The sequence below is a fragment of the Mercenaria mercenaria genome, chromosome 11 (genome assembly GCF_021730395.1).
Source record: "Mercenaria mercenaria strain notata chromosome 11, MADL_Memer_1, whole genome shotgun sequence".
In the NCBI taxonomy this organism is placed as follows: Eukaryota; Metazoa; Mollusca; class Bivalvia; order Venerida; family Veneridae; genus Mercenaria; species Mercenaria mercenaria.
Window position 1 is genome coordinate 19,476,464 of NC_069371.1, and position 12,050 is coordinate 19,488,513.

General features: G+C 35.4%; 1 protein-coding gene across 4 annotated transcripts in view; it reads right to left on the reverse strand.

Moving 5' to 3' along the window:
• Nucleotides 1-501: 501 nt before the first annotated feature.
• Nucleotides 502-12,050, reverse strand: part of LOC123532066 (ankyrin repeat domain-containing protein 12-like) — a 64,488-nt gene continuing 52,939 nt past the window's right edge. For 2 of the 4 annotated variants that reach the window (XM_053518692.1, XM_053518691.1), the window contains exons 15-17: nt 9,413-9,556; nt 5,751-5,790; nt 504-5,427 (exon numbers count right to left, since the gene is read on the reverse strand). In XM_053518692.1, coding sequence (XP_053374667.1) covers nt 4,379-5,427; nt 5,751-5,790; nt 9,413-9,556 — 1,233 coding nt within the window. In that variant the 3' untranslated portion in view covers nt 504-4,378. Of the gene's footprint in view, nt 5,428-5,750; nt 5,791-9,412; nt 9,557-12,050 lie in introns of all 4 variants that reach the window. The other 2 variants (XM_053518694.1, XM_053518693.1) reach the window with 2 other exon arrangements.

Here is a 12,050-nt window from a genome sequence, read left to right on the forward strand (position 1 = left end):
AACAAGCAAGAGTGATCACAAAATACTGTCAGGTCAGCTAAACAAAGGGCATAACTTTGTGAAAATCAAGAACAGTCAAGGAAACTATATAATTCATCTACATATCAGTTCATCAAAATGTACCAGATTATGTTCAAATCTACTTCTACGAGTGTAGTTTGATTTGGCCGGGTATGAACCATCGAGGATGTGTGATCTTGGTAAAAAATGTCTTTTTTTTTGGTAAATTTGTCCAGCACTAAAGTTATTGAACCTAAGCAATTCATATCAGCTCATCCAATGGAATCCTTTCAAATATCAAGCGGTTACTGAAATTACAGTTTAGACACAACTAGAGGCATGTCTGTCTAAGGACACTGGTCTCCCAGTCACAATATGGTCATATTACTTGTTGCCAATTCAAGACTTAGTCTAAGTAAAATTTCATATAACCTTGGCTTAGGCGTGTGAATCTAAGTACTCAACATCATCAAGAAAGTAGATAATAAAAGAAACGGAAAAAGGTAAGTCAATAATACATATTTATTACATTAAACAAAGTAGTCAATTTTTTTCGAAACAGGTACGAAGTTAAAAAGCTTTGAAAGGCATGCAATGTCCATACACTTGTATTTCTCAAAAATATATACAATTACAATATTTTAATCAAAAGTTCAGTTATTAGCATTTAATATTTTCATATAAGAAAATTTTGTGATCAAGGAAATGTTACTAGTCTTGGACATGTAGAGCAGGAACTCTGTATAATGGATAACTTCTAATTGTGCGTATTTCATTTTAAAGTGATCTGGATTGCTAAACAATGATCCATTATACTGTTCACTTAAAACATAGAACACCTGGAACAATCTCATAACCTGGAAATATATCCTGTAACACAGCTGTGACCATGACTTGAATCCAGGACCTCTTACAGCCGAGTCTATAGCAGTGTTAGTGCATCCTTATTCTCTACCCGATTACATGAACTGGAACAATTTTGTGATAATGACATGTTCAGAGTACTCCAGGTTATCCATCTATTAACTGTTAATGAAAATTTTCTACTTAAGAAAAGGTATATATAAGCCACACCATGAGAAAACCAATGTAGTGCATTTGCGATCAGCATGGATCCAGACCAGCCTGCAAATCCGCGCAGTCTGTTCAGGATCCATGATGTTCGCTTTCAAAGCCTATTGCAATTAGAGAAACTGTTAGCAAACAGCACTGATCCTGACCAGACTGCGCAGATGTGCAGGCTGGTCTGGATCCATGCTGGTCGTAAACACACTATGTTGGTTTTCTCATGGCGCGGCTCATATTATAATCTAATTTTTTCAACATTTTTAGTAAGTAAGTATGAACATAATAAAATGGCAATACCAATGAAATATAACTGACACCGAATCTTATATTTGCCCTTTTAGCAGCAGGCAAATGGTAAAGACAGCGAGCTTTGTCCAAATTTATGCAGTAATTTCAAAAGTAAAGTTTTGAGCAAATTTAAATCCATAGGAAATTACAGTTACAAACTAAATACCTCCCTGCGCCAAGTGAAGTAATCAATAAAGATGCTACAGACCAAATTTGATGAAGATCCATCAAGTGGTTCATAAGAGAAGGTTGTTTGCAAGATTTTCTGTTTTTAACTCTAGCAACCCTTAGCGACTATAATAGGGGTCAAGTGGAACCATTTAAACAAGCCTGAAATGGGACCTTACCTGGATGCTCTAGTCAAAGTTTGGTGTAATTCTGACCAGTAGTTTCAGAGATATTTATGTAAATTGTTGGCAATGGATGATGGACACCAGAGCATCTACGAACACTTACAGCTTAACATGAACCATCAGTTCAGGTGAGCTTAAAGTGGATGTTACTTTGTGAAAAGCAAAATCTAATAACATTTATTACATGTCAGATAATAGCAGTAAACCAACCATCATAGAAAATCCGTATGTGAAGTTCCAAACTAGTCGTTACTGAGATACAAGTTAACATATAAAAGCTTTAACCAATTGAGATTCCAGCACTGAATAAAGGGCGAGAATTCAAAGAAACAGCTAAAATTCAAACTTCCAAATTCAGTAATGGTCACCTTGTTATTGACCAAAATCATGGTCAGTCTCAAGGTCATGTTTACATTGATCTTTGACCCCCAATAGAGGACATCTACACACCACTGGCTAGACTAGCCACTAGACTGATAATAAATACGTTTCTACATTTTCACCCTTTTTGTCGAATTCAATTCCATAGAGACAAAAGCCAGTCTATTTTAGAGACTTTCACAGAGGAATGATGTTAAAATTATCATGATATTGGACATAGGATATAGATTGGCTCAGTTTACTACATTCAATCATAGAAATGTAAAAAGATTAGTCCAGGAGCTATTCTAACCACTGGAACCAATTTTATGAAGTTTGACCATCTTAAGCCACAGTTTTTTTTTGCATTACTGTGCTGGAACTATTTCTAGGCTGAAGATCAATGTCATGATCTCTGGGACCTAATTATTTCCAATTATGAAGAATCAGCTTCCGACCACTGATTATCCTATGAAACATTAAAAGTCCTGACAAAAAAGACTATCACATATTAAGCAGAAACCATTTTCAGTATAATGGTCACAGTAACCTTGACCTTTGGCCTACGAACCCCAAAACTAAGTGTCCTCTACTAACCACAAGCAATCACATGAAGATTGACAACAGTCATCCAAAAAGGTCTTAAGGTATCAAGAGGAAATTATTTTCATGGTCATTGTCTTACCACAGGCAATTATCAAATAAAGTTTGATGACTCTGGGCCAAAGGGTTCCTTAGTTATTGAATGGAAACCTTTTTTAATCTGAATATACCCACTGATTTCCAGAACAATGGAGGTCATCTTCTCGTCAGGCAATTCTCCTATCAAGTTTGACTACTGTAGGCCTAGGCATTCTCTAAGCATACTTTAGATGCTTTCCGGTGATGAAATTGCACGTTAAGTGGTCACAAAGTCTAATGCTCGGTTAAAATTCCTTCATAGAAAGGATCAGTTTTTGGATCTTCATACTAAGAAGCTTTAGTAATGCCTCTGATACAGTGTCTTTTGATTATGTATGCTCTAGTTGGTATCCAAGTTTGACCAAGTATTGGAAAAATAGGCTTCAAACTACTCAAAACAAAATGATCAGATCTGCTTTGAACATGAGGTCTCATGTTGGGTCAGAGCAATTCTCAAGTCTCTAAACTGGTTACCTGTCTCAAAGAGAGTAGATCAGATAACTCTCTGTCACGTCCATAGAATAAAGTCAGGCACTGCACCAGAATATCTTAAGGAGCATTTTACATCCCATTTTCCAGCCCATGACCATTTTACTAGATCTAGAGTGTCTGCACTTCCATCATAAAATTCTTTTGATTCTAATTATTCCTTTGTTGATATTGGTCGGTTTTCTTTGCCAGAGAGGATGAGTAGCTTTGGTAGAAAGTCTTTTGTTTACAATGGGGTTGTTTTGCGGAATGGTCTCCCTCAACATCTTAGGGATATTGAATCTTCCCATTCATTTAAGTATGTCATCAAATCCTATTTAATGCCTAATTGATTTTAATAGCCTTTCAGTTGTAGTATATTAAAATCTTTTAATTGATTTAAACAGACAGGTCTTAGAAATATAATTCTTATCTCGGTCATTTATATTTTTTATTTTTGCTGTTGTACTGATTTCATTTAAATGTAGCTATACTTACATTTTAAAGTATAAATATTCTTATTTTCGTCAGAAGTAGTGAGTTTTCTATTTTGGCTGACAACTTTGTGATCATTTTATCATTCACTGACCATTCCTCATGAAATATTATGTGATAAATCTTTTACTGTGATACATATATGTGATCTCAATTAGCTTTCATAAATTATTTAGTATTTAAAATTATGTATGTTACTTTATTACTCAAAATATAATAGTTAAACGTGACTTTCTGTGTCATGCCGCCAATAACAGGGACCACAATGGAAATAAGAAGAATCATTTCATCTTTTTTGTGTTATCCCTGGTATTGGTGAGCATTACATGGTTTTGCTGAGTAATATGATATAACTGTCTAATGATTTGTTGGTTTGTCACTATGTAATATTTATTATGCATTGATTTGTAATTTGTTTTATCGCTATATTGCCATGTCATGTACACTTGTGCCAAATAAACTTACTTACTTAGATGTATTGATTGGCTGACCTACCAACCAACAGACAGACAGACAGATACACATACAATCAGACACACTATATACATCCTCTTGTACAAAGTGGGTGGGAGGGCATAAAAAGAGATCACTAACAATTATTCAAGACAAGAAGCCTTGGTGTTATTGTTCTTGCGCTGTTTTCTTCCTCTTTTACCATTATCAACCTAACCATTGCTTTCCTTCTTTGTCAAGTACTCATAGACAGTATTCTTTATACTCGTCCCTGAATTATTGACTCTTTCCTCTTCCAAACCAATAGCATCAAAGTTCGGCAACTGAGAAACCATTTCAATTTCATGTTGTAAATTATTACTTTCAACATCAGCCAGACTGTGAGATGGTACTGGCTGTGCTTTTTGATCTGAATGCTGATCAGGTAGTTCAGGATGAGATGTATGATTAGCTTGTGCTAAAACAGACTTAAAGTTGCTAAATAAAAGTTTATGTTGTTCCTTTGGAGTATTTCTGAATTCATTTCTCAAAACAGCAATTTTTTGTTGCCTTTCAGAGACGGATTTTGGACTTGAATGATCTGCAAATGGAATGCAGCCTTCTTCTGCTTGCTCCGTTGTACCATACCTACACTTAGTATTATGTTTCTGTTCAGACACAGGCTCAACTAAAGCAGTCATAGATGTTCCTGGTTCCGTATAAGCCCCAAAGCTTAACTGATTAGAATTAGCTACTGACACCACATTAACAATCCCATCAGATGTATCACTTTGCATACAGGCTGGTATATCACCTTCTTTGCTTCCTAATTCTGCTGATTGTGATTCTCCGGTATCTTGCTCGAAAACATGCAATGCTTCAGGTATATATGAAGTACTACATGTACTGGTTTTTGGTGGCTTGTGAAAACCATCATTTACCACAGGTTTAACAATTTTCCAATCAGAATCGGCACCTTTCTTTAGATGAAGGACTGTTTGCATTCTTTCCTGGTTTGTTTTACCTCTAAACTGTGTGGACTTTTCATTACCCTGGAATGATTTTTCCAGATTTTTCTGAAGGTGACCTTTTCGCCTACTGGTAAGGATGGCTGCTTTTTTTATTTTGGATTTATCTTGAATTTTTGAATGATGTCTCTTTGACATGTTTCTCACTTTTACACGTTTTCTGCCTTTTTCTGTTGTACTCTCACCGGCAGCTTCTGGTATTTCTGTAGCTTCCAAATTTTCAGGGCTCTCCAGAAGATCTTTTGGCCTTACTACTGAAGCAGAAAATAGAAAACCAATGGCTAGTTTAAAGTTTGGTTTTATACATGATACACAGTAAAAAAAATTCTATAATGTAATTCTAAAAATATTTCATATTGGAAATCCCTTTTAAAATCCAGAAAAAAATCATTTCTTAAATATTAATGCCAAAACTATATTATTATATTTCTGTATCTGAACAATTAAACCTATATCAATAACAATGAATACTGTTATTTCAGGTATCACGATGAAATTTTATGTATAAAAATCTTTTAAAACAAAGCATCAGTCATTTTCTTACAAAGCTAATTCTAAAATCTAAAATGACAATTACCTGTATCTGCTGATCCTTGATTTTCTGTTTGAAGATGTACCTTGAAATCAAAGTAAAAGTTTTTTCAGCAACAGCATTTTTGATATAATTTACTTACAGAATGAATAGTAACATTTTAAGCATACATTATCTCAAATAATCACAGCTACTGAAAGCTACTATTTGATCACACAAAGCAGTATAGGCTTTTTCTTTACTTTCTAATTTATTTTTCAAGATTCAGATACAGCTTACACATGTTTATCCACGTTGCTTTTATGGTATTAAATAATATATCCAATTCATTAACTAATAAATCCAAATTATATTATAAAAAAATAAATTAAATCTATTTACATCATATTTTAAAACTAAAGACAATTCCTGTAGTTCTTTGAAATTAATTCTTGAATTTTCCTGACATTTTGCTCATTTGCAGACCTCTACTGACTTAATTCAAAATATCTGACAAAACATATTAAAGGTCATCAAATTGTTTTAATTGTACTGCATTTTTTTCTCATACATGCAAATATGACCTTAAAATATTTAATGTTTTGATATTCAGAATTACTTTAAATCGAGTCAAGATTAAAACTTCAGCTTTAACCACTAAAAAACACAAGAGTTTTCAAAACTTTTACAATGCCGTCATTGTATTATTCTTAAGGCCTATCCTAAATCATTCTGTCTCAAAATTGGCAATATTTTCCAAAAAAAAAAAAATTGCCAAAAAATAACAACAGACATAGTCTTTGTGACATACTGAAAAGGTAGAAAAGTCCTACAAAAACATCATTGGAAACCTTATAATGAACAAGAGTGCTGCTGCACCAATCAAAATTTGCACAAAACAAGGTGCCTACCAAGAATCTTCGTTAGGTCGGAACATTCTGAACTGTCTGTAAAATTACTATCAGACTGACAGATAACCAACACCATCCCATAGTACCTCCATCTAACCACTTAGCATGAACAAGCTTTCCAAAAGTCAAACATTCTGACCATGTTTCATGTTAATCAGGGTAGAAAATGTAGCCTCTCCAGAGTTAACAAGGTTTCTATTATGCTCTGACTCAGTGACCTAGTTTTCAAACCCTAATGACCCAGATTTGTACTTCAAATAGAATTCTTCAAGAGAAACATTCTGACCATCTTTCATGTAAATCACATACAACAAGAGCTGTCTCCATAGGATGACACATGCCCCCGATGGCACTTTGAATGAATAGTTATGGCCGATGTTAAGAGTTTAGGACCTTTGACCTACGGACCTGGGTCTTGCGCGCAACACGTCATCTTACTGTGCCACACATTCATGCGTAGTTATTTTAAAATCCATGCATGAATGACAAAGATATGGACCGGACATGCCCATCATTGCACTATCATGAAATATGACCTTTAACGTCTAAGTGTGACCTTGACTTTTGAGCTACGGACCTGGGTCTTGCGCGCGACACGTTGTCTTACTGTGGTACACATTCATGCCCAATAATTTTAAAATCCATGCATGAATGACAAAGATATGGACCAGACACGCCCATCAATGCACTATCATGAAATAAGACCTTTAACGTCTAAGTGTGACCTTGATCTCTGAGCTACAGACCTGGGTCTTGCGCGCGACACGTTGTCTTACTGTGCCACACATTTATGCGTAGTTACTTGAAAATCCATCCATGGATGACAAAGATATGGACCGGACACGCCCATCAATGCACTATCAGGAAAAATGACCTTTAACGTCTAAGTGTGACCTTGACCTTTGAGCTACGGACCTGGGTCTTCACGCGACACGTCGTCTTACTGTGGTACACATTCATGCCAAGTTATTTGAAAATCCATCCATGGATGACAAAGATATGGACCGGACACGAAAATTGCGGACAGACCGACAGACGGTTCAAAAACTATATGCCTCCCTTCAGGGGCATTAAAAACTAGATGCCCACGAACATGTTGAGCCTGCCAGCTGTCAAAAGGACTGACATTTATGATACTATTAAAAGAATGCTTTCGAGTGGAATCCTATGAAACTTGTCAGATGTCAACACCGATGCCAACAAGAGTACAATAGCCCTCCTTAAAATTCAAACAGTTAAGCCATAAATGGCACTTCTGAAATTGTCCAACTGTATTAAAATTCTCAATTACAACTAATATTAAGCCATGATGGTTCAATAAAATGATAGAATATAATCAATGTGTGAATGAGACATTTATTATAAGAACATACCCTATTTTTGAATTTTCACCTCTAAGTGTGACCTGACCTTTGAGACATTAATGTGGTTGTTGTACGAGACACACAGTCTTATGGTGGTGAACAATTGTGCCAGGTTATTTTAAAATCCCACAATCAATGACAAAGTTATTGTCCAGACAAGGTCAATTATAGCCATATTTGAACTTTAAACTCAAAGTGTGACCTTGACCTTTAAGATATTGATGCCGGTGTTGCACGCGATACACCATCTCATGGTGGTAAACAACTGTGCCAAGCTATTTTAAAATCCCACATCTTATGATCCGGACAAAGAAATCCGGACGGAAGCACTGACGCACGCACGCACATACACCAAACAGCCATTTGGACAACTATGTCTTCGCTCCCTTACGGGCTAGAAAAAATGTCTTGAGTGTTAACAAAGTATTTCTATTATCTGACCTACTGACCTAGTTACGAAGTTATTTTCCGGACATGGTAAATTACAGCGATATTTGACCTTTAAACTCCACATGTGACCTTGACCTTTAAGATATTGATACCGGTGTTGCACGCGACACACCATATCATGGTGGTAAACAATTGTGCCAGGTTATTTTATAATCCCACATTCAATGAAGAAGTTATTGTCCGGACAAGGTAAATTATAGCCATATTTGACCTTTAAACTCCAAGTGTGACCTTGACCTTTAAGATGTTGACATGGGTGTTGCACCCAACACGCCGTCTGATGGTGGTGAACAACTGTGACAAGTTATTTTAAAATCCCACAATCAATGACAAATTTATAATCCAGACAAAGAAATCCGGACGGACGCACAGACGCATGCAGGCCCATACACCAAACAGCCATTTGGACAACTATGTCTTCGCTCCCTTACGGGCTCGACAAAAATGTCTTGAGTGTTAACAAAGTATTTCTATTATCTGACCTACGGACCTAGTTTCTGACCCCAGATGACCCAGTATCCAACTGGTTCAAGATTTTTTTCTAAAGGAAATATTCCACTCAGTTCCATTAAGATTGGGCTAAAATTGTCTCGAGTGTAATAACAGTTCAATTCTCAATGACAGCACACAAATGACACAAGGCAATCATAATAGTTCTCCTCTAACACCAAGTGCTCAGGGAGCTATAAACAGGTAAGACGCTTGAAATTTTAACACTTTGTTACAAATTACAGGGCATCTCAAAAATCTGTCAGAATTTCTTCAAAAACTAGGTTAATCTATGGCCTAAACAGTGACAAAAATCTTTTTATTTCATGTTTTACCATCTTGTTGATTTCTTATTGAAATTTTAACTATTTTATACTTTCATTTCTTACCAGTGAACAATATGTTTGGAATTTTTCACTGCAAAAATACCAGATATATATTACTATATTTTTTCAATAATTCAATAAAAGTCATGTCATAAGAAGCTTTCTCTGCTGTCTTATAATTATCTTACAGTGTTGTCTTCTACAGCTGATCTGGCTGAAGCATTGTCCCTGTTGTACAAATTCACTCTCATTTCATCAGCAGGTGTCCTAGCTTCACTATTCAAAACGTCTGTATCCAGTCTTGTAGCCCTGCTAATGGTTTCTCCTGGAACCTATATCAAAGGCAAATGCTTCAAAATGTAAAGTCCATTTCACTGACTTAATCTAAAATTTAAATTCATATCATGAACCATATTACATGTATTAATAATACCATAGTGACAAACAAGCAGGCTCAGATTCAGGGCTGTGTCCAGGAGGCCTATGCCTTCCCCCCATCCCAGTTTGCTGAGAAGTAACTTATATTCACCCAACTTTTTTGGCAAAGGAATACTATTTTCTGAAAATTTAGACCCAAAAATGCACCAAAGGCAACCATTACATATCTATATTTGAATATTTTGCAGGGAGAAACCCCCACCTGACCCCATTATAAAGAGCAAAGTACCCGCTCCCATTCCTTAAAATTTAGATTAACAAGCAAATTCAATGAATTGGTATGCCCCGCCGAAAGGGTTTGTGGTGAGGAATGGCAAAAAGATATATCCGGCAAAAAGTTAAGGATGTTAATAAGAAGCAAATAATTTCATTAGTCAAAATCAATTTAACAGAAAACAAATGTTTAATTATAGAGTACATAATAAATGTATGATACTTTGATCCTGACTAAAGAATTTATTTTGAATGGGATATGCTTACTGTAATAAGCTTAGCTTTTAAAATTAAATGCAGTTAATTGAAATGTGAGCTTGAAGTTTAACTTGAATGAAATATTGTCTTTGAGTGGTTTGGCACCAGGTGTTGCTGTTTTACATGTACATTTGAACTTAAAAGATCAGATGTCCTTAAGAGAACACAGGTAAGATATCTTAAACATGACTGAGGGCAAGGTTTGTGCAGTCACAACTTAACATGTTGAAGGTTTGAACATTAAAAAAAAAAAAAAGGGAATGGAAATATATCAATTACAACTAATATTAAGCCATGATGGTTCAATAAAATGATAGAATATAATCAATGTGTGAATACAAAGTTGTCTGTGCACAACCACATTATAGTGCTCTAAATTCTGTTAAAGTTTCATAGTTCTAGGTCAAATATATCAAAAGTTATGATGCAGAAATTGCCATATCTATAGTACCCTATATAGTTAACACTAGAAACTTCTAAGGGCCATAACTCTGGTGTCTCTGGTGTGTGTGTGGGGGGGGGGGTCGGGGGATAGTTGGGGAGGTGTGTGATCAAGGTAAGGGTGTGACCAGGTGTGGGTACACAACTTCACATGTTTACAATAAATGTTCATGGAAAAGAATGAAAGAAATTTAATGAAATTCTACCAAATGGTAAGTTTGTTATGTACAAATATGTGGATTTTTATACAATTAAAGGGCAATTTCACATTATGGTGATCTAAATTCTGTTTAAGTTTCATAGTTCTAGGTGAAATATATCAAAAGTTATGATGCAGAAATTGCCATATTTATAGTACCCTATATAGTTAACACTAGAAACTTCTAAGGGCCATAACTCTGGTGTTACTTGGGCAATCTGACTGAAACTTGACGGGCCGCAAGAACTCATAGTGGTGAACATGTATATGAAGTTTTAAATAAATATTCCCAACCATTTCCTAGATATGGCTCCGGACGGACGGAAAGCTGGACGGAAGGACGGATGGACAACGCCAAAGCTATATCCCTCCGACTTTTGTCGGGGGATAAAAAATGCACCAGAGGCCATCATTTCATACCTATATTTTAAAAATTCTGGATCCGGGCCTAAAATAAGTAAACATTTTTTCTCATTTATGCAAAGGCATTACACAGAGGCAATTATGACAAAACTTTTAAACAACAGAAAAAAATACAGACTTTCTTGTATTTTCTTGTATTTAGTAAACATATAAAGAATAACAACATTTTTCTTCTTTTGTACTGAAACCTTACCATCACAATTCAATATATATTTAACATTTGTCATAGGTTAATTAATTCAATAAGAGGGCCATGACCACTCTAGACCACTCATCTGACATTCACAACTAGATTCAATAATTTTGGAGCAAAGGACAATGCTGTGAAGTTACTTTAAAATCTGCCCAGCAGCTTCAGTGTAGATTTTCAAAATTTTCTAGAAAAACTAGCTCCTGCCCCTGTTGGCCATGTTTTTAATGAAACAGAATGATTTGAAGGAATTTAGTAGAGGGTTTCCCAAGGAAAATTGCTAAGAAAATATTTTTTTAAACAAGCCATCAATTTCAGATTTTTGTTTTATTTTCCATAAAGTCATATACAGAAATTAAACTAGCCCCATCCTCAAGCAGCCATGTGTATTAACAAGTCAACATGACCTGAATGAATGTGGTAAAAATTGGTAGAAGGTAACCTAAGGAACATTACCGTCATTCATTTTGAATGTGGGCTAGCAGTTTGAGAGAAGAAGATTCTAACTTTTCCAAATAGTCATATATGGTAAACTAGCCCCGCCCCCTGGTTGCCTGTTTTTTTATTGAAATGGAATGATCTGAAAGAATTTAGAAGAGGGTCACCCAAGAAAAATTATTTTGAAATCGGCCAAGCAGTAACTGTTTCAAAGGAGGTTTATAAA